The 24470-nt window shown below is 39.6% G+C and overlaps 1 protein-coding gene across 13 annotated transcripts in view; it reads right to left on the bottom strand.

The window, feature by feature from the left end:
* Window positions 1–382: 382 nt before the first annotated feature.
* LOC127623673 (protein 4.1-like) overlaps window positions 383–24470 on the bottom strand; it is a 154331-nt gene continuing 130243 nt past the window's right edge. For 3 of the 13 annotated variants that reach the window (XM_052098097.1, XM_052098098.1, XM_052098101.1), the window contains 8 exons: window positions 18747–18866; window positions 17345–17398; window positions 16407–16994; window positions 14628–14756; window positions 10561–10659; window positions 9911–9991; window positions 8227–8338; window positions 385–1449 (listed from right to left, as the gene is read on the bottom strand). In XM_052098097.1, the coding sequence (XP_051954057.1) occupies window positions 8234–8338; window positions 9911–9991; window positions 10561–10659; window positions 14628–14756; window positions 16407–16994; window positions 17345–17398; window positions 18747–18866 (1176 nt within the window). In that variant the 3' untranslated portion in view covers window positions 385–1449; window positions 8227–8233. Of the gene's footprint in view, window positions 1450–8226; window positions 8339–9910; window positions 9992–10560; window positions 10660–14627; window positions 14757–16406; window positions 16995–17344; window positions 17399–18746; window positions 18867–24470 lie in introns of all 13 variants that reach the window. The other 10 variants (XM_052098105.1, XM_052098108.1, XM_052098106.1 and 7 more) reach the window with 9 other exon arrangements.

The raw sequence follows: 24470 nt of genomic DNA, 5'->3' as shown, positions 1-24470 counted from the left end.
GCTGTTGAGTATTCTACCATTCAAAAATTGGCCCCATTGACTTCGATTGTAAGTGTTTCACTATAACAGATTTTTTGTTTTTTTAAAGAAAAGGAGGGAGTCAAAATATTTTTTTGGTGGTAATCAACATTATGACATAAACACTGTCAACAGAGCTTATCTACTTTTGGACCCTGAATATTCCTTTAAAAGTGCATTCTGAATTACCAATATTTTGGAGCCTTCAACCCTCTGAAGCTGAAACGCAGCCAATTATATAAGCTGACATTAAAGCGACAGAGCGTAGAAAATATAAATAACACTTCTTCTGAATGTAGTCTAGCGTGTCCAGAATGATAGTGTACAAAAACCTGAAAATAAACCTTTGAAATCTCAAAAGAGCCAGTGCATAATTATTAGAGAATAAACAAACTTTTATTTGAAGTGTTACACAATGGGTTGGGTGGGGCATAAAAACATCATCCAAAGCTTCTAAAAAAAGAAAACAATACTAATATTAACCGCTATACACAGGGTGTATGGAGAAGATGGGATTAGAGGGAGCAGAGACTACAGAGAGGGGAAACACAGGCCTGAATCTACAGCTAAAAACAGTGGCAGACATTTATCATTTGTTCATTTCATTAAAAACATCTGAATGTAACAGATTAAAAATGTTTAATAGGGCAAACAGATTGGCCTCATTTACAAATATCAGTTTACAGAAAAGGACAGATTTAAAATAACAAAATAATATCAGGTTTTCGACCAATATATTTCAGATTATTGGTGCCAGAAAAGTGTTGGAAATCAAAAACTTTCCAAAAAAGCTGCCTAGGTTTCACATTTTTCTTCTTCTATTTTCCCCCCTCCATATTAAGGTTTCGTCTTGTTTCTCAGAGAGCTAGAAAGAAGTTCCTCTCCTTGGTGGAATGTTTCTGTTTGACTGCATAGAGGAATGATTGGCACTGTCGTCCACCAATGAGAAATGACACAGTGCCATTTATCCTGTGCTGGTCCCATACAAACACAACGACATCATAAAAATGAATCTTTAGTCCTGCCCCCATCCTCGCCCCATCCCCTCATAAAAAAAAAGTATTATTATTACATATTATTACAAAAACTCCACCATATCTTGATGCAACCAATTAAGATTCATCTCAAAGTCTTTTATCCCTTTGCATGTACTAGGAATGTGAATGACTAATTAACAATAAAAACAACAGAAATCTGATCTGGTCTTCATAAATGGCAAAGACAATCTTTTGAGGGAAAAAGATAAAACCAACACTAGAAAACAAGATGCTACCAACGTTAGCTAAGTGGTTCTGGTTGTGAATGACAGAAAATAAAGATGTTTCGATACAGGATTCAGAGCTCTACTTTCTCTCGTCCGCCACATCACTCCTTCACTCATTCAGCGGATGAACTTTGATCCCATATGGTGGAACGTTGTGAATTTCAGCTCTGTGAACAACAAACAGAAAACAGAGGAAGTATTAAACACATGATACAGATTGATTGATTCACTCCTCACACACACCCCAACAGTTCTAGTCTACTCTTAATAATAATACCGAAATAACACAGTAACCCACCGAACCCACATCCTGAGGGAACCGTATCAGCCCTGACAGACGACAGACATCCAATTCTCAGCACAGAGGAAATGCTCTTCTTTTTCTAGTGATTTGAGGAGATATTATTTCCTGTGAGGTTCAGGTCACCGTGTGAACTTCAAGTGGCTCTTCACAATATTTCAGAGCAAGATGACACAGTGCACATGGGCACAACAGTAGTTCCACTCAGTGCTAAATCAATAAATGATGAGCCCCCAAAACGAGGACAGTCTGGCAGGTTTGGGGGCTGTTTACAAATGTAACTACACAACATTGCTCTTATTAAAATGAATGAAGCCATCTGCACTCCCAACAGTAGTCATGTTTCCTTCCAATTATTTAATTTATACCCCAACAAATTCAGAATAATGCAAAAACAATTTGCCGTGTGTCCATCCCTTCGTCCAAATATATGTGTATATGGGTTATAACTGATTTAAAATGTTAATTCAGTGAAATTAATTATATAAAATACATGTTAAAAAAATTACATGATAAATCATTCCACCATAATGAGTGATTTTCCAACTATCGGATCAATTGAAGCTTGAAGTAGCACCTTGATGTTTTAGCGGGTCTAAGTCAGCAGGGGTCAGTAAGAGCGACTCCAGCTGTACAGACAACAAACACACTTACTGACGGCAGACGCACGAGACGAGGACGCGTTCTTAACATCAAACACACTTACTGACGGCAGACACACAAGACGAGGACGCGTTCTTACCATCAAACACACTTACTGACGGCAGACACGAGACGAGGACGCGTTCTTACCATCAAACACACTTACTGACATCAGACACACGAGACGAGGACGTGTTCTTACCATCAAACACACTTACTGACAGCAGACACATGAGACGAGGACGTGTTCTTACCATCAAACACACTTACTGACAGCAGACACACGAGACGAGGACGCGTTCTTACCATCAAACACACTTACTGACGGCAGACACACGAGACGAGGACGTGTTCTTACCATCAAACACACTTACTGACGGCAGACGCACGAGACGAGGACGTGTTCTTACCATCAAACACACTTACTGACGGCAGACGCACGAGACGAGGACGCATTCTTACCATCAAACACACTTAATGACGGCAGACGCACGAGACGAGAACGCATTCTTAACATCAAACACACTTACTGACGGCAGACTCATGAGACGAGGATGTGTTCTTACCATCAAACACACTTACTGACAGCAGACACACACGAGACGAGGACGCGTTCTTAACATCAAACACACTTACTGACAGCAGACACACGAGACGAGGACGCGTTCTTACCATCAAACACACTTACTGACGGCAGACACACGAGACGAAGACGTGTTCTTACCATCAAACACACTTACTGATGGCAGACACATGAGACGAGGACGTGTTCTTACCATCAAACACACTTACTGACGGGAGACACACGAGACGAGGACGTGTTCTTACCATCAAACACACTTACTGACAGCAGACACATGAGACGAGGACGTGTTCTTACCATCAAACACACTTACTGACGGGAGACACACGAGACGAGGACGTGTTCTTACCATCAAACACACTTACTGACGGCAGACACATGAGACGAGGACGTGTTCTTACCATCAAACACACTTACTGACGGGAGACACACGAGACGAGGACGTGTTCTTACCATCAAACACACTTACTGACAGCAGACACACGAGACGAGGATGTGTTCTTACCATCAAACACACTTACTGACGGGAGACTCATGAGACGAGGATGTGTTCTTACCATCAAACTCACTTACTGACAGCAGACACACACGAGACGAGGACGCGTTCTTAACATCAAACACACTTACTGACAGCAGACACACGAGACGAGGACGCGTTCTTACCATCAAACACACTTACTGACGGCAGACACACGAGACGAAGACGTGTTCTTACCATCAAACACACTTACTGATGGCAGACACATGAGACGAGGACGTGTTCTTACCATCAAACACACTTACTGACAGCAGACACACGAGACGAGGACGCGTTCTTACCATCAAACACACTTACTGACAGCAGACACATGAGACGAGGACGTGTTCTTACCATCAAACACACTTACTGACGGGAGACACACGAGACGAGGACGTGTTCTTACCATCAAACACACTTACTGACGGCAGACACATGAGACGAGGACGTGTTCTTACCATCAAACACACTTACTGACGGGAGACACACGAGACGAGGACGTGTTCTTACCATCAAACACACTTACTGACAGCAGACACACGAGACGAGGACGCGTTCTTACCATCAAACACACTTACTGACAGCAGACACATGAGACGAGGACGTGTTCTTACCATCAAACACACTTACTGACGGGAGACACACGAGACGAGGACGTGTTCTTACCATCAAACACACTCACTGACAGCAGACACACGAGATGAGGACGTGTTCTTACCATCAAACACACTTACTGACGGCAGACACACGAGACAAAGACGTGTTCTTACCATCAAACACACTTACTGATGGCAGACACACGAGATGAGGACGTGTTCTTACCATCAAACACACTTACTGACGGCAGACACACGAGACGAGGACGTGTTCTTACCATCAAACACACTTACTGACGGCAGACACACGAGACGAGGACGTGTTCTTACCATCAAACACACTTACTGACAGCAGACGCATGAGACGAGGACGCGTTCTTACCATCAAACACACTTACTGACAGCAGACACACGAGACGAGGACACGTTCTTACCATCAAACACACTTACTGACAGCAGACGCACGAGATGAGGACGTGTTCTTACCATCAAACACACTTACTGACAGCAGACGCATGAGACGAGGACGCGTTCTTACCATCAAACACACTTACTGACAGCAGACGCATGAGACGAGGACACGTTCTTACCATCAAACACACTTACTGACGGCAGACACACGAGACGAAGACGTGTTCTTACCATCAAACACACTTACTGATGGCAGACACACGAGATGAGGACGTGTTCTTACCATCAAACACACTTACTGACGGCAGACACACGAGACGAGGACGTGTTCTTACCATCAAACACACTTACTGATGGCAGACACACGAGATGAGGACGTGTTCTTACCATCAAACACACTTACTGACGGCAGACACACGAGACGAGGACGTGTTCTTACCATCAAACACACTTACTGACAGCAGACGCATGAGACGAGGACGCGTTCTTACCATCAAACACACTTACTGACAGCAGACACACGAGACGAGGACACGTTCTTACCATCAAACACACTTACTGACAGCAGACGCACGAGATGAGGACGTGTTCTTACCATCAAACACACTTACTGACAGCAGACGCGTGAGACGAGGACGCGTTCTTACCATCAAACACACTTACTGACAGCAGACACACGAGACGAGGACGCGTTCTTACCATCAAACACACTTACTGACAGCAGACACATGAGACGAGGACGTGTTCTTACCATCAAACACACTTACTGACGGCAGACAAACGAGACGAGGACTCAAACACAGCTGGATCCAGCACAACTCCTAATGCTGGGGTCTCCAGATGTATTTTGACCTATAAACACTTTTTATGGCACGATGCAACCAAAGTGTACATAGATGTGTCCTTAGAAAAGCCCTTATAAGAAAAAAAGAATGTAGGCCAATGAAAGGATTATGTTCAATAACATATTGACTTACAAAGCCACTTTTTGTATTGTCTTATAAATTCTTTACTCTAATCTGTAATGCAATGTATTTTAACTATCTGAACTATTATAATGATTTCATGCAGCTACACAGGGACACACGTTTTAGACAGAGGAATCATCCTCCTGTTGTCATGACGTACAGAACAAGTGCAAATATAGTCATGTGATCCATGAGGACACATGCCCAGCCCTGAATAGGGCTAATCAGCCGGGAGGTGGATAAAGACCCTAATGGTTAATAGGCTTATTTTGCAGGCGGGTCTGGGTAACTCAGCGAGTTAAGACACTGACTACCACCCCTGGAGTCGTGAGTTTGAATCCAGGGTGTGCTGAGTGACTCCAGTCAGGTCTCCAAAGCAACCAAATTGGCCCGATTGCTAGGGAGCAGAGCTCAGAGACAGGATTGTGTCAAGACAGATCTGGGGAAAGCTACAAAAATTTTTTAGCTGCATTGAAGCTTTCCAAGATCACAGTGGCCTCCATAATTCTTAAATGGAAGTTTGGAACAACCAAGACTCTTCCTAGAGTTGGCCGCCTGGCCAAACAGAGCAATCAGGGGAGAAGGGCCTTAATTCTGAGCGTCATGTCCGGAAGAAACCAGGCACTGCTCCTTACCTGCACAATACCATCCCGACAGTGAAGCATGGTGGTGCTAGCATCATGCTGTGGGGCGTTTTTCAAAGGCAGGGTCTGGGGGACTGGTCAGGGTTGCAGGAAAGCACAACGCAGCTAAATACAGAGATACCCTGATTGAAAACCTGGTCCAGTGTGCTCAGGACCTCAGACAGGGACACAGCTAAGACAACACAAGAGTGGCTTCGGGACAACTCTGTGAATGTCCTTGTGTGGCACAGCCAGAGCCCGGACTTGGACCCAATCGAACATCTCAGGAGAGACCTGAAAATGGCATGAGTTTGAGAGGACTAGAGAGAATAATGGCAGAAAATCCCCAAATCCAGGTCGCATCATATCCCAAAAGACTTGAGTCTGTAACCACTGTGAAAGGTGCTTCAACTAAGTGCACAGTTAAGGGTCTGAATATTTAAGTCAATGTGATATTTCAGTTTTTTCTTTTTAATTATATTTTCAAAGTTATGAAAAATCTGGTTTTTGCTTTGTCATTATAGGATATGGAGCTTAGATTCATGTGAAACAAATGATCATTTAAAGCATTTTAACACAAGGCTGCAACATTACAAAATGTGAAAAGATTATGAGGGAACTGAATACTTTATGAATGCACTGTATTTCCTATAAGATGTGACTTAGATTGAACACAGACTTTTAATGGAAATATCGGAAGTTATAGACATAGCATACAATTATTAACCATGTTTTTAAATGATATTACACTTATAGTCAAAAGTTACAGACATATTTGACCAAATGTATACTTTCCATGATCTAAAGACTTATGCTTCTATGCTTGAAATTAGGTCACAAATATAAATTGCGCCTATCCGTAATTTTCTTCACATACAATTACAAAAAAAATTATTTGTTGAGAAACTCATGTGTAGGCATGTTTATTTGTCTATAAACTATTATACAGTTGAAGTCTTACATACACTTAGGTTGAAGTAATTAAAACAAATTTTTTAACTTAACAGATTTCATATTAGCAATCTATAGTTTTGGCAAGTCGTTTAGGACATCTACTTTGTGCATGACAATTAATTTTTCCAATAATTGTTTACAGACGGATTGTTTCACTTTTAATTGACTATATCACAATTCCAGTGGGTCAGAAGTTTACATACACTGAGTTAACTGTGCCTTTAAGTAGCTTGGAAAATTCCAGAAAATGATGACAAGCCTTCAGGCAATTAGCTTCTGATAGGCTAATTGGAGTCAATTGGAGGTGTACCTGTGGATGTATTTTAAGGCCTACCTTCAAACTCAGTGCCTCTTTGCTTGACATCATGGGAAAATCAAAAGACAGCCAAGACCTCAGAAAAAACAATTGTGGACCTCCACAAGTCTGGTTCATCCTTGGGAGTAATTTCCAAATGTCTGAAGGTACCAAGTTTATCTGTACAAACAATAGTACGCAAGTATAAACACCGTGGAACCATAGAGCCATCATAACGCTCAGGAAGGAGATGTATTCTGTCTCCTAGAGATTAATGTAGTTTGGTGTGAAAAGTGCAAATCAATCCCAGAACAACAGTAAAGGACCTTGTGAAGATGCTGGAGGAAACAGGTAGACAAGTATCTATATCTACAGTAAAACAAGTCCTATATAAACATAACCTGAAAGGCTGCTCAGCAAGGAAGAAGTCACTGCTCCAAAACCAACATACAAAATCCAGACTACAGTTTGCAAGTGCACATGGGGACAAAGATCTTACTTTTAGGAGAAATGTCCTCTGGTCTGATGAAACAAAAATGTAACTGTTTGGCCATAATGACCACACAAGGACATGAATCATTCAAAGGGGGGTGCTTGAAAAGTTAAAGCTCAAAATATAAGACATAATTTCCACAATTCCATTTTTTATTTCATAGTTTTAATTACTTTACAATTATTCTAAAATGTGGATCGTAGTAGTTTTTGAGAATGAGTAGATGTGTCCAGACTTTTCAGTGGTAGTGTACTGTATATATTAATAACCATAGTTGCAAACTGGGTTTGTTCAGGCCCAAATGAAGCCCTGGTTACACAGAGTAGTGAGTACCAGAGGCCACATGTGAATGGACACTGCGTTAGAAACTTAGAGACTTAAGAAACAGGCATGACAAGAAATACACTGTGCAGATGGATGCAGCACACAGAAATAAAACAGACAAACACAGAAGGGGAAATTAATAAAAGGGAAAAGCATAAAAGAAAAGGAAGAAACAAGAGGCTCCAGGCAGAGGTCATGTCTGGTCGTCAACAGCGACACTTGTTGGTATGTGCTTACCTGTCCTTCAGTCGTCGTCTTCTGCTAACTCGGTCTCTTTGTGGACGACCACGCGAGTGACGGACATGTCAGGGTGCTGCTCTTTGGCCTCCTTTATAGCCTGGGCCAATGCCTGACCCCGCCCACAGTAAACCATCAATACAACAAAACAACAAACAAAAACCAAACAAAAGGATTAAGGGAAAATAAACAACTGAAATAACTGAACACACACACGGATGACACAATCTTGCACTGAATACGCTGTCATGTAAACGGCATCTTAGTGTAAAGGTCAGAAACAGTTTCAGCAAAACCTGATCAAAACTCCAGTGTGCACGTATGTTTAAATTTCAACAGCTAAACATGTAAATGCGCTCGCTGATTACTACATAAAATGAGCTCGTTGTAAATCTCTGAGAGCACAAGAAAACGGTGCTTCTATCAGAACAGATAGTACTCAGGGTAATTTCGATTGGGTTGTGCTTAACCCATTTATGACCTTTGACTTTTAAAATACCACCATTAAAGGCATTCATGTGACCTTACAAGTTGTGGGGTTGTTAAATGTCACATCACTATGGAAACCTGTGTGCCATGTTCTCGACCCATCAGAAAGCTAAACCAGCATGTGCGTTATTTTGTACAGGCAAACGGAATTACCACACCGCAATAACAAGCACTCGATGTCACACAAAATCAGTACGTGAATACACTTCTTCTATGATGAACATGTTTTCAGTTTCTGAGTTCAAAGTCATTTTTAATTCTGGGGCTTAAAGTCAAAAATGTGGTGCAACCGTCTGGAGACAGTAAAAGAAATTCAAGGTATCATTTAAAACTGAAATTCTTAAAAAAGAAATGTTGGCATGAGTTGAGTTGAATAATCTTTTATTATTATTTCTTTAAAACAAATGCAGTGAAACTATTTGATTGAAAATATATTTAATATTTCAAAAACTTTTGTCCGCCAAATCAAAGTCACGTGACACAAACAACATGTAGGTAGAAATGTTGTTGTCATGTGACACAAATCATAAAACAGAGAAGATCTCTTTAGACCCACAAGACTTCTTCACAAACCATCATTTTGTCAAATAGAAATAAATCTCAATATTTGAATGAAAATGCACATTTGGTTCAGGTCATTTAGTGCAACCATGAGAAAACCTCTTGATATTCTTACCTTGAAACAAACACTTGAAAAGTTCAATGATGAAGTTGTGTACACATGTATTCAATGTGCGAGGAAATTATTTGAATATCTTTTGATGGTTGCAGCACATGACATTTATAAAGTCATTAAATACAGTTTTGTACAAAATAATACAAAAGTTTTTCAACCAATTTGTGAAAACATCATGAACTCAAAGATTACTTGTCTATGAACTTGACTTTTTGAAATATTTCTCATTTGATCACCACGGACAACCATATTGGTCCAAATATTTCAACATAGACCTACAAATGAGCTGCGAGATTGTGAAAAAGACTATTGAAAATTGTCAACAATGAAAATTGTGTCATCATTTGCTTATGCTCATGTTGTTCTGACTTTCATGAAACACAAAGGCACAGCCAAAGTCTCCATTCACTTTTTAGTTCTCGGTTCTCTGATCTGGTTGGTCTCTTTATTCTTTTATTCACTGTTGCGCTCTACAGAGATGACCGGTAAGGAAGTGTCTTGTATGTGACGATATCTCACCTGATCGTGATCAATGTCAGAGTCTCCCGTGATGACGATGCGCTTCTCAATGCGAGTTTCTGACAGTCCGCCCTTTAGAGTCTGTCAATCAATCAAATGACACGTCAACCACAATAAACAGATGTATAAGAATCAAGATGAGATGAAAAGGGCATTTATGACACATTTGAGTCGGTGTTGTTGCAGTTAACGAAAGAAACAGAACACAATGAATTTTTTAGTTAACAGATTTAAAATTAAAACATAATAAAAAAAGTGAAACTAAGAATTCAATTAAAAACTGATTTCAGTTGGGTTGTGTGATGAGAACGTTCAGCGGATGAAGGGCGGGATTTGATTTAGCCATTAGGATTGATTGCATCATGAATATTGGTCCATGATATTACTGAATAATATTACTCTCCCTTGCCCACAGAAAGTCATTTTATTTTGATCGAAGCTTTTTTCCCCTCGCACTGATGAATCATTCACAATAAGACCGGAGACATGGCAATTTAATGTCGAAGGATGATTTTCAAGAGAATCACTTTTGACAACACACTTATGTTCAAATGTATTTCTTTCTATATTTATACATATTTATATATTTAGCTGATCTCTCTGATGGTGTGTTTTGTTGTGGTGTGTGTGAGCACAGATGTGTGTGTTACCTTCGTGATGTGTGTGGTAGTGGTGGTGCAGAGTGATTCAGAGGTGATGGTTTGAGCGGTCATGAGAACACCTGGCTCTCCATCCCCATTACCATCCAACTGTCAATCATACACAGCAAAAACCCACATAAACACATGCAGTAAACGGAGCACTAGACCATCATAATGTCAAACCTTCTTAACACATATTAGTGTGTGTGTGAAAACAGCACTGTACAGTGCAACAGTTTACCTCGCATCTACTATTACAAATTATAATATGCTGGTTTATTCTTAAACCATTATACTGTTAATAATAATACAACAAATGATTAAAATCAAAGTAAGCCTCTAATAGTTTTTCAACAACATAGCAGAAAGTCGGAAATACATATTTCTGTGCTGGTGGGCAAACCATGAGGGTTCTGCAGCACCACAATTTATCTTGTGATGAATATTTATAGTAATAAAAACATACAATGCTGTGAAAAAGTATTTGCCTAAATACTAAATTGTTTCAAAATTCAAACAAATTCTAACATAAAAAATACATTTTTTTTTTAATGATAATGTTATTTATTGAAGCAAAATAATTATCCAATAACAACTGGACCTGTGTGAAAAAGTATTTGCTCACTTAATCCCCAAATCTATAAATCTGCATTCATAATAAGGTTCAGCTGGACTAGACACACTCTGACCTGATAACTGCCAACCCCGTTCAATCAAATCAACACTTAATACAACTTTTACAGCTGCAGGAAGTTGTCTAAAAGGTCTCACCCAGTAGCACACTATGCCAAAGCCAAAAGAAATTCCAGAAATGATGAGGAAAGACGTGACTGAAATACATCAGTCTGGGAAGGGGTACAAAGCCATTTCAAAGACTCTGAGACTCCAAAGAACCCCAATGAGAGCCATTATCTCCAAATGAAAACTTAGCACAGTAGCGAACCTTCCCTGAAGTGGTCAACCTTCCAAAATTCCTCCAAGAGCACAGCGACGACTCATCCAGGAAGTCACAAAAAAGCCAAGGACAACATCCGAGGAACTGCAGGCCCCTCTCGCATCAATAAAGGTCACTTCATCAGAAAGACAGTGGGCGAGGTGAAAACCAATGCTAACCTACAAGAACATTAAGGCTCATCTGTTTTTTTCCAAAACACATCTTGATGCTCCTCAAAGTTTTTGGGAGAATGTTCTGTGTACTGATAAGTCGAAAGTGGAACTGTTTGGAAGACAGGGTTCCCGTTACATCTGGCGTAAATCAAACACAGAATTCCCCAAAAACAACATCATACCTACGGTCGAGAATGGTGGTGGTAGTGTGATGGTGTGGGGATGCTTTGCTGCTTAATAATTAAGGGATACATGAATTCAGCTCTCTACCAGAAAATCCTAAAGGAGAACGTCCAGTCATCAGTCTGTGAGTTGAAGCTCAAGCGCAACTGGATTATGCAGCAACACAATGATCCAAAGCACAGGAGGAAGTCCCCCTCTGAATGACTCAAAAGAAGCTAAATTTAGGTTTTGGAGTGGCCTAGTCAAAGTCCTGACTTGAACCCGATTGAGATGCTGTGGCAGGATCTTAAACGGGCAGTTCATGTGTCTGAACTAAAGCAGTTCTGTAAAGAAGAGTGGGCCAAAATTCCCCCACAGCGTTGTGAAAGACTGCTCTCCAGTTATCAGAAACGTTTGGTTGCAGTTGTTGCTGCTAAAGACAGCACAACCAGCTATGAAATTTAAGGGGCAGTTAGTTTTTCACATGGGTGATTTAGGTGTTGGATAACTTTTTTGCTTCAATAAAAAATATACACTGGTGGCCAAAAGTTTGGAATAATGTAGAGATTTTGCTCTTTTGGAAAGAAATTGGTACATTTATTCACCAAACTGGCATTCAACTGATCACAATGTATAGTCAGGACATTAATAAAGTGAAAAATTACTATTACAATTTGAAAAAAATGTTCAGAACTTCTTAAACTACTTCAAAGAGTTCTCATCAGAAAATCCTCCATGTGCAGCAATGACAGCTTTACAGATCCTTGTTATTCTAGCTGTCAGTTTGTCCAGATACTCAGGTGACATTTCATTGTGATCAGTTGAATGCCACTTTGGTGACTAAAAGTACCAATTTCCTTCTGAAACAGCTAAATCTGTACATTATTACAAACCTTTGGCCACTGGTGTGTATATATTTGAAACTGTATTTTGTGTTTACTCCAGTTGTCTTTGTTTTATGTTATATCTCATTTGAAGATCAAAAACAATTTAGTATTAAAAATACACAAAAAAAATAGAAGAAATCAGGAAGGGGGCAAATTTTGTATAATTTCAAACAATAGTAATAAATCATTGAAAATAACAAAAACAGTGACTCCAGTCAGGTTTACTAAGGCACCAAATTGTCCCGGTTGCTAGTGAGGGTAGAGTCACATGGGGTAACCTCCTCGTGGTCACTATAATGTGGTTCTCGCTCTCGGTGGGGCGTGTGGTGAGTTGTGCGTGGATGCCATGGAGAATAGCCTGAAGATGTCACTACGCCACCACGAGGAATGCATTAGGAATTGTGCATGCCAAAATTGGGGAGAAAAAAATATCCCAAAAAATTTCGACCACACTCATGTTAATAAACTGTAATCTGTGCTAACGCTTTTTATGTTTGTTTACTAGCATCAGTGCTAACACCTAAAAAAGTGAAAAATCCTGAAAAGTGATTTTGCATTAATGGCATGACCTAATAGATTTAATTTGTGTCGGGGAAGCCACTCTGAAATGATCTACATTAGTTAAGCTACAAACGACTCATCGGCTATGTTCTAAAACCTTTTTGATTTTCTCCTTTTGCTCCCCAATGTGGAACGCCCAATTCCCAATGCGCTCTAAGTCCTCGTGGTGGTGTAGTGACTCGCCTCAATCCGGGTGTCGGAGGACGAATCTCAGTTGCTTCTGCGTCTGAGACCGTCAATCCGCGCATCTTATCACGTGACTTGAGCGTGTTACCGTGGAGATGTAGTGCGTGTGGAGGCTTCACACTATTCTCCGCGGCATCCACGCACAACTCCCCACGTACCCCGCCGAGAGCGAGAACCACATTACAGCGACCACGAGGAGGTTACCCCATGTGACTCTACCCTCCCTAGCAACCGGGCCAATTTGGTTGCTAAGGAGACCTGACTGGAGTCACTCACCACACCCTGGATTCAAACTCCAGGTGTGATAGTCAGCGTCAATACTCGCTGAGATACCCAGACCCCCTCAACATTTGTGTTTTTATGAATTAACATTAACCAAGATTAATAAAAGATGGAAAAATCCAAGTTTATGATACATTATGCATCAACTAATTTTAACAAATAGTACCTAACTGAAAAGTGTTGCCAAATAATTTGTTCCAGAGAAGAAAGTCACCCCGGTTGGGAGTAACCTTAGCGGTGTAAAATAATGACAGTATTTTTTATTTTGGCTGAACTTTTCCTTTAAATCCAATTAAAATTTCACCCAATATGTGTGTGCAAACGAATATCTCTGCATCATTATATTAGTAACGCTCTAATGTCAAACTCTTGAAATCAATTGTGAGACGACGATGTGTCTGTGCACTTTGCGTGAGGAGTTTGTATTAGGAGTTGTGTAGAATGATTTAAGTCTGTCTGTTGTGAGATTATATTTTAGTTTGATGATGCTGTAAAACAAAGTCACACTACAAGCTAATAACAAAAAAAGTTAACTAGTATATTTTGTATTAATCTTATAAATCAATATAATTCCATAGAGATAGAACTGATTAAATCAGAATAGAATTTATCTGACACAAAAACGTAATACTACTACTAATAAAACAAGATAATACTAATAAAAACGAGTTTAATGAATGTAATGTGAAAACAGTGATGAACAGTAGCTTTTAGGTGACATTTATTGCACTAGAACAGATGATGTTCCAGGACTTCTGGGAACACTGAGGGGATTATTTCTTTGAAGCATTTAATTGGAATGAACTGTCCAAATAAATCCATTTGAACTTCCCTACCCCACCAGACATGAGAGCTGACGTGATGAGAGAGTGTGATTGAGTATTTCCTCACCTGGGCGGCCTCGTACGTGATGGTCTTTGTTTCCGTGTGAACAATGGGGACCTCTTTGGTGGATATCTCTGTCTTCTGAGCGGCAAAAGTGTCTGAAATCGTCACCATCTCGGTCTTCACAACAGGAGGCTACAGAGAGACGGGCAGTCAGCACACACACAAATGCAGTCCGGCCTGAGCTCATTACACGCAAACAGCACTTCTACACAACACAACTGAAGAGAGGAATTACATGTCATGCACAGTTTAAAGAAACACGAAACCAGAGAGCACCACTATAAACTACACTTCTTTCGTATAAGGAATGCAGCTCATGCAAGCTACAGCAGCCAAATTAAAATCAATCAATATATCAAAAACAACTGAAAAGTTGACAATGTCCGTATTTGTGTTCATTTTGGTTTCTGTAATCTTTGGCCGGGTCAATGATCAGCATGCAAAAGCACCCAAACATGCACACACACACAAAGCTGTGCAAATACAATCACTTCAATATATCGCAATGTTTATATTGTATCAACACTTTAGATCGTTAGATACATTTTTATGTGTAATGTTATTAATATATGCTATATTTAATGTTTAGTTTGTATGTGTGCATTCACATTATGTCCATCAGTTCAATTATTGAAGCAGCAGGTTCTTTAACCCTTAAATGCTCACCTCAGGTGACCTCAGGACCTCATTTGACGATTAATTGTCTGTTTTAGGGCTTTCACGATTAAGAATATACATTTTCACCAACTTACATGTACTTCAAGCTTGAATTGCCCCGACAGTAGGAAAACACCGAATTTATGTACGGTCAGAAAGCATGATTGTTAATTGTTTTAACACACTATATTTTAAATAATTTATTGCACTAAATGAATACATTAAATCAACACCCCTAATCAAAATATAGCAGAAAAGATTCTGTTCAATTAATTAAGGATTGTCTTGAGAACGCTTTGAATATTTCACACAATCTGAGCATTTTGTAGATTCATTTGGGATAGATATAGATAAGTGCTGATGTCACTAAAGTCCCGAGGTATGTAATAACGTTTGGCGAATCACCTGAGCATTTAAGGGTTAAATAAACCCAAACTCTGAAACTGGCATCTGTCTGTGTGGTCAGAGTCTTTTCTATGAGGTTCTCTACCAAACAATAGCAACACAAAGCATGCAAGAACGATTGAAACGGATCACTTGGAGTGGTTTCCATTGTGTATCAATTCTGATTTTGTATTGCAATATATTGATTTGTGATATATTATCGATACAGGTAGTTGCTGATACCCACACACACAGAATTTGGGGATTGAGCATGTTTCTACACCGATCCCCAACTAGCAGAGTTGAGAATCAATGTGAACTCACTTATTAAATAATAATTTGCACACCAAGTATGGCGCTAAAACACACTAAACTACATGAAAAATGCAACAACCCCATACAAAAGACAAAACATGCAACACTCTCTGCTAACGCCGACACTTTTGTGACTGTTTGTGATAAAATTGCACATGTGTGTGGATGTATATAAGTGTGTGTGTGTAGAGGAGTAGGTTGGAATATAAAATCAACTGAAAAGGTGTGAGAAGATGGAATGACTGATGTTTAACTCGAGCACAAGCTGGCATAATGCTTTCATTTATGCATCAATCATCCTCCTTTAAATATGGCTAGAGAGATGTGTGCAGATAAACCAGGATCTTCTTCCGGAAAGGAAACAGGAGTGGGACATGGAAGAGGATATGAGAAAGCGCAGAAGTCTCGGCTCGGGATGTCAATTACCTCCGAACAACAAATAACCTGTGGCAGGCGCTCCGTTTCCATGTGGGACACGTTGCCATTGACGATGTGAGGCTCCTCCTCCTCCTCGGCAACAGTGCTGAGAGTGGGCAGGACTTCACTGTTGAGAGCGTGTCCGTTTGGAGCTTCGACCGGCATCACCAAAACCTCGTCTGTCAAACCTTCCTCTTCAGGGAGTGTGGCTGATTTCACTTCTTCATTAGCGGGGGCGGGCTCAGCTGGCTCTGCTTCTGTGGTTGGCTGTGACTTGATCCCAGAGGGTGGGGCTTGTTGGTTAAGCCCTTCCTCCTGCTCCTCCTCAGGTTCTTCTTTGATATGCTGTGCCGAGATGCTCATACTGGGCGGCTCAGCGTGGTACTCGGCCTCTTCTTCGCTCTCGCTGTCTGACGATAAACTCCTCTCCTCTTTGACCTCCGGAGCCTTCTCTGTTTCCATGGTGACGGATGCCTCAGGAACAGGGGGGCTTTTGGGATTGGCTTTGACGACTTCCTCGATGACGACGGTCTCTTCCACCACCTCTATGACTTCTGGTTGGCCGTTAACATCAGGACTCTGTTTGCCCTCTGCGCTCTACACCAGACAAGCACAGACACATGAGGGATGGAGAGAAAAACAAAAACATAAACGATGACCACAGAAACAAACTGAAGGAAACAAACTTCCTGCATTAACATAAAAAGAAAACACGTATATAATCAACAAGCAACAAGCAAACGAGAGAGACAGACGATGATGACAAGCTGATGGATGGATGATCTTTCAGAAAAGAGACAAAAGCAAAATCATAAAGTGGAAGAGAGGATAACTGGAATCATGGATGTCTGCAATGGAGAAATGATGAGATTTGTGTGTAGTGTTAGGTGTCAGTTTGGTCAGGTGATGTTAGGTGTTAATTTGGCTGAGCGAGGACGTTGGACCACCTGGCTGGCGTCTCTGCAGTCGGTCTCGGGATGGGGAAGGGTTTTCTGTGGAACCTAAAGGTAATCACAGGACACAGTCACTCAAACACTCTCTTTCAGATGGGGTCAGACCATGACACTGTAAGGATGCCCATGTGGAACGGAACAAACGAGTGTTAACAGTTAGAGGGGGTGTACAGGACTCCCTTACCAGTGCTATAGTCCATTTGTTTAAGAAGATCATGCAAACAACACAAAGAACAAAGAGGACTCACGCACACTGGACGGCAACGACGAAACTTATTTGCCAAATACAGTTTTACTCTCAAGTTTATGGCCAGTCTGGCAATCAATTCCAAGGACATTGTACACAACAGTGCAAAATAACCTCCTCTAGAGTTGATTTCACCTGTGCAATCAAAGACATTCACTTCAGAAGAGGCTTACAATGCATCTTATATTCTGGATTTTCATCTGGTATACTGGTTTTCTGCTCATAACAGATGGTGGTTGTACTTGAAAATATAATTGAAAATAAGGCCTGTATATAATTGAATAAATATAACTGTATAAATATAATTGAAAATAAAGTTTATCTATGCAAATCCGTTCAGTGATGTGTCAGGTGCTGAAATGACACTCTTCACTTTAAATTGAAAAATGTACTTCAAAGTTTGTAACTTAAGGGCACATAATGAAACTATTTTCTCAAATTTGATGTCCAGGTGCATTTAAAAAATGTGTTATTTTTAATTGTTTAAAGAATACATGCGACTACAACACATTTCTTCTATTAGACTATTCTATTAAGAATATTTATTTGACATCTGATTACTTTATAAATGTTCTGAATGTTTCCTTGAATACTCAATAATGCTGTAAGATACTTGAAAAATTATTTTGTATTGTTTGTTCTATTGTTAATTTTAAATAGCTTAAAATGTCTTTATTTGGTCACTAACTGTTTACTTGTCTTGAATCATTTAAAACTCAAACTGAATAATTACTTTAAAAACTTTAAGCAACGTTTACTTGAGAAATATTTTAAGGTATTGTTTTGACTTTTGCAGCAGACTTAGATTTATTTTGATTAACATTTAATGTGATCAATAGCATATTCTTTTTTGCAGTTTTATCAAAATTGGCATTGAGGATCGTGAAATGTTGGTGTTGGTGAAATGTACGACTCAAACACTCTCCTCGAAGCTCTGCTGTTTTCTAGAGCGGATCTACAAAGTTGCTCTTCAAATATCTGAAAGCAATGGATCAATCCCAGCTGCCAGATCTGGACATGAACTTTTTTCATTTTGAGAAATGGAGGCATGTGGCAGCAGAGAACACAAAGCTGTAAGCAGTTGCATGAAGACAGAAAACCAGAGCAAGCACAGAGAAAAACAGAGCAAGCGGTAACAGTGAACAGCACCTCAAAGTGTGCTGAGGCTTTACTGCCCTCTGCTGGAGCAGCAGTGGTCCTGCATGAGCCAGCCAGACCAGAGAAACAGGCCTTACTCAGAAAAAGAGAGGTTAGCTCCTCTTCCAAACTCTACAGGGGGTTATAAAACCACACCGAAGGGCAAGAAATAAAAGACAAGAACAGAGAAAGAAACAACAGGGAAAGAGAAACAAAAAAGAAATTCAGTGATACCACATACTGTATTAAGGATAAAACTAAGAGAACATGCATAGATGCTAAACCAGCAGTTCTCAACTGGTTTTGCTTCAGGGCTCATATTTTATATTGAACATCAATATATCAATACATAGGCGTCTATTATTTCACTGCACAAAACACATTGTGGTCAGCACAAACCATGCCTTGTTAACACTTAAGTAATGTGGTCTGGGTCATATTTCTCATTTTGGTTCATGACCCACCAGTTGAGAACCACTGCACTAAAGGGTTTTAGTTCACCATTTACACACATCATGTTGTTTCAAAACTGTATGATTTTTTTCTTCCTCCATAGAACACAAAAGCAGATGTTTTGAATGGAAACTCAGGATATCAAGTTTTATAAATGACAAAAATGTACCTTTAAAGTGCCAAAAAGTATTTTCTGAAACCAGTCATCAAATGTCATGATGGGGATTGGGGGGGAATCATGAGGAATCCAATTTTCCTTTATATTTTGACATGAGGTCTTTCTACTATAAAAACACACTGTCAATTTCAGACCTCTAAACTTGATCCCCAATGCAATAAAAGCATTTTTTGGAACAGGCTGCAAAAACATCTCATTCTCTATTTCTGCGACTTCCCTACATCACTAGTGGTACTCATTAATTCATGACCGCCTCTATAGTAACAACATCAACACCTACTTTACATCATCGCATGCTGGCCCCGCCCACTGGTACTCAGCATGTAAACCGATAGAGAGCAGGACAGACCAATGTGCTCTAAATGGACAAATCTGAACACCAAATGAGGCCCTCCTAGAATATTTGTAATTATTTTTTAACATGCACTAGACAGACGTCTTTGACCGTTGTCATATATCTCGCGCCACTTCTAAAAGACGCGGTGTCAAGTTACTACTCTAAAAAGGAGACAATTCTGTTTCATTCAGCTGCTGCACAAACAAGTCCTGGACACGTTCTTATGCACATCTGTGGTAATTTTGATTGTTCTTGTATATAAACATGCACTCAATGGATCTTCAACCGTTTTGACGCATTACGGAGATAAGTGCATCAATGCAGGATGATAGCACTTATTTGTAAAACAAATGTGATGACGTAGTTACTCAATCCGGGTGGCGGAGGACGAATTTCAGCTGCATCATTGTCTGAGACAGTCTAAACACTCATGTTACCACGGAGATATAACGCATGTGGAGGCTTCTTGGCATCCACGCACAACTCACAACGTGCCCCACTGAGAGCGAACCACATTGTAGCGATCACGAGGAGGTTACTCCATGTGACTCTACCATCCCTAGCAACCGGGCCAATTTGGTTGCTTAGGAGACCTGACTGGAGTCACTCAGCACACCCTGGGATTTGGGGTGGTAGCCAGCGTTTTTACCACTGAGCTACCCAGGCCCCAAGATGTGCATTATGTAATAATGTAGTTTTATAATGTTGTGGAGCTTGTTTTTCATTTTCATTTGATGGAGTTTCAAATATGTCTGTATTTGAGGGGCTGCACGATGTTAGTCAATCATAACAGTGGGCGTTTACTTTGAAGTCTTAAAAGAACAGAGAGCTCTGTTTCAGACAGAGGCCAGAGACAGGGTGGAAAATGATCATATATGAGTAAATTATGACTGTTTAGGTAATAAACAAACAAAAAAACTTCACTAACGTTATCAGATGAACTCAGAGAAGAAAATAAATCTATTTAAAAGAAAGCGTATGTCATGACCCCTTTAAATAATGCTTTATGAAATAATATGCATCTACAATGAACAATTGTATTTTATTTTAGAAATGAACATCAACCTAGATGAATAAATGCTGTATAAAAATATTGTTCATTATTAGTTCATGTTTCCTAAAGCATTTACTAATGTTAACAAATGTAACCTTATTGTAGTTATGTTTTTTTTACTTAAATTTTTTTTTCTTTGAGAATTTCCTAACAGGTGGAACATTTTCTCATGATAAAAATAAAGACATTTACATAGTGAATAAGTGCATTCAAAACTGTTCCATTTACAAAGAAAATCAGACTGAAAAATACATAAATAAATGAATAACACAAATAAAAAGCCAAGAACCCAGAACACTTAGCACAAGCTCTTGCCACAGAAGTTCTTGCGACATTAAAAATACCAAGTGTTACAACATCGATGCAATGATGCAAAAAACTTGACTTTCAAAATAGAATGTTTTTTTTTTTTTTTTACCAAATTATTCAATAGCACGTATCCATTTCTTTGAACTAGCTTATCAGTCACCAATATTGTTGTTCTTTAAATCTTAAAAAAAAGAAAAAATGACAACATACTGAACCAAAAATATGGATCATTATTTGTAGTACAACCTCTAAAAGGCGACATGCTGATTTAAACACTTAAAGATCAACAAATGAAACGCACATTCTTAACAGCGAGGGGGGGTTGTTAAAGTGTCTTACAGAAAATAATACTGTACTGTGTATAAAAATAAAAATAAATCCCATTAGGAAAGCAGTCTGAGAGAAATAACCTCACATGGGCCACAGAAATTTTGGAATTTGGAAAATTTGGAATTTGGAGAACATGGGCCACCAGTTGAACAGGCCTGTCGTTTGGCTTCAGAAGACTTGGAATATAGCACATGAACTGTATGGACTACTTTTATGATATTTTTGCATCTCTTGTCATTTTTAGACCTTGGCAGCCCCAGTCTCCATTCATCTTCATTGTCCAACATCTTTTGTGTTCCATAGAAGACAGAAAATTATTCAGGGTTATAAAAACATAACGGTGAGTAAATGACGACAGAATTTATATTTTTCCCCTTTTTCTCCCAATTTTGGCATGTCCAATTGTGTTGCCTCCGCATCTGAGGCCGTCAATCCGCACATCTTATCACGTGGCTTGTTGAGTGTGTTGCCACGGAGATATAACGTGTGTGGAGACTTCACGCCATCCACCGCAGCATCCACACTCACCATGTGCCCCACCGAGAACGAACCACATTATAGCAATCACGAGGAGGTTACCCCATGTGACTCTACCATCCCTAGCAACTGGACCAATTTGGTTGCTTAGGAGACAGAATTTGCGTTTCTTGAGTGAATTACCCCTTAACACTAATGAAGCCAAAACCTGCTAAACTAATTCAACATTAACACACAGAGAACTGTAAGAGCAGAGAGGACGAAGGGTGTGAAGTGTGTGCAAAGCAGTGATTCTAACACACAGATCGGGTGTTTTAAAAGGTGCCAATTAAAATCACTCTCACACACAAACACAAGACCCGAAATGAACAATTTTGTCAGTGGCTGGAGCTGAATCTTGTGCTGATGTGACAAGTCGACAAACCAAAGAATAAGAAAATAGAAGATTGCATCATGTGTACAGAATTGGAAAAAGAGAGACTTTCAAACATATATAAATAAAAAGAAAGGACGTGTACAGCTGAGAGACAGAAACGTGACTGAAAATTGCAACTGACAAATGCAAACCTAAATAGTGAGAAAGCAGTTTCAGTTCAGTTCAAGAAAGACGTCACATAATGCTGGAAACAATCGTTTAAAAATTACAAAATAGACACATGCAAGACAGCGAGGAAACAAAATTACTGCACTAAAAAGATAAAAAAAGGGAAATAAGTATATGCATACATCATTGAGAGAGAACACTATAAAACATGGCATGAACAACAGAAAAAACAAACATTGCTAACGTGAAAACACTACAACTCAAAGAACCAATCAGATTGGGGTTGGTGCTCACAGAATGACAGCTGGCATTGGCTGGCACAGAGGACAGAGGACAGCTTTGATAGACAGGAGACAGGAGTGTGTGACAGTTGGGATTATGGGTAGTCTTTTAAATCTCATTAAAGTGAACCTGACAACAGTGCATTGTGACGCACTTTGTTATCTTATCTAGCGTGTCATCTCACGCTAACAGCGCTAATGCTGGGGAATGCGATCATCTACATGACTTCATCGGAGCTACAGTGAAGGAGATCCAAAGTCCTTTTAGTAAGTCGGTTCGCTTGGCCATCTTAGGCGAAAATCTACAAAACCATTTTCATGATTAAGTTTCAATAGCACATTTCAAATCAGCAATGACATCTGACAGCAATGCTCTCAAGTTTTGCTGCTTCAGCTAAAAAAAATAAAAAAAAAAAGTGTTTCAGGTTGCTCCAGCTAATGCATATGGTCGCTGGAGTATTCTAGAGTGACGACTAGTGGTCGAGCAATGTGATTTTCAACAATACTGATATCTAGATGTGATGTAAGGACAAAGACTTCCATCCGATGCTGCTTCCACATGAGCATGGGGCAATTTTACAAATTTGCCTGACAAGAAAGCAGCAGGTGATAAACACTGAAAACATGTATTTAGAGGAGACAAAAAAGACCTCGCATTGATTGTAGAAAGTAATAAGAGGACGTTTGCGTGAAGGTCTAAGGATGTTATTGGAGAATTTAAATTAGTTCAATAACTTCATAAACAATAAGGTAAAGGTTTAATTAAAAAGAAATATTTAGGCCATTATATCTTTAGAAATTGACAGCTTTAAATATTTCGGTTTTCTTTGTACTCTAACGCTGATATTTGGACGGGATTAGTTTAATATGGGGACGTGACTTAATGTAATAATTACTCAAGATTTTCTGTCATTTCAATCCAGAGCGAACTGGTCATATTGGTAATTTGGGAGTAAAATAAGGACTGCCACTGATGAAAGCATCGTTTAGCTTTTTAAAAACAAACCCAGGTTATACCAATCCAGTGCTAATTGATACAATCTCCAGTGAAAAGGAGCTTTTTTCATTTTTTTCACACTTTAAAGTTTCAAGTACGTAATCGCTCCTGATGTCGTTTTTTCAGTTCATCCTGTTGTAGTCTCATATGAATATGCAATATGAAAACATGAAAAGAAAACTAAAACCAATCAAGGCTTGTAGTAAATTTAGGTTAGACTTATTCAGCAGCAGCTAGCCTATGAATCTCCCAATACATAAATTACCCATAATGCTAATGTTTAATAACCTGACTGTTGCTAAAGAATTTGGTTTCGACAATATGCAAATAAAATAAACACACCCATCTCTGCAATTTCTACAGACATTTGTCCAAAAACTAATCCTACATTTACATTTATGTATTTGGCGGGCGCTTGTATCCAAAGCGACTGACAGTGCATTGAAGTTACACATTGTAACTAGTTAGTGTGTTCCCTGGGAACATCCTGTCCACAAAGGGCTACAAAGACATCATAAGTGAGGCAAAAACGCAAATTGCCCAGTAATAAATAACACTTCGAAGGGAACGCAGGAACAGGGTCAAAACTGAAATAGGTTGAACTACAAGCGACCTGTTTTAACCCTTCATGGAAGTGCAATGCGGTGCTGGGCCGACAGTGTCCCTTCACTCCAGTTGTACTAAGTAAAAACCACTTGATGCATATTTACATAGAAAAAAATCAATAACAAAAACCCCCAGCACAGATGGAATGTGGATTGTGATAATTGATAGGG

This window comes from Xyrauchen texanus, chromosome 30 (assembly GCF_025860055.1).
Source record: "Xyrauchen texanus isolate HMW12.3.18 chromosome 30, RBS_HiC_50CHRs, whole genome shotgun sequence".
Taxonomy (NCBI): Eukaryota; Metazoa; Chordata; class Actinopteri; order Cypriniformes; family Catostomidae; genus Xyrauchen; species Xyrauchen texanus.
Note: the sequence above shows the minus strand (reverse complement) of the source record. Positions and strands in the feature narration are given on the sequence as shown.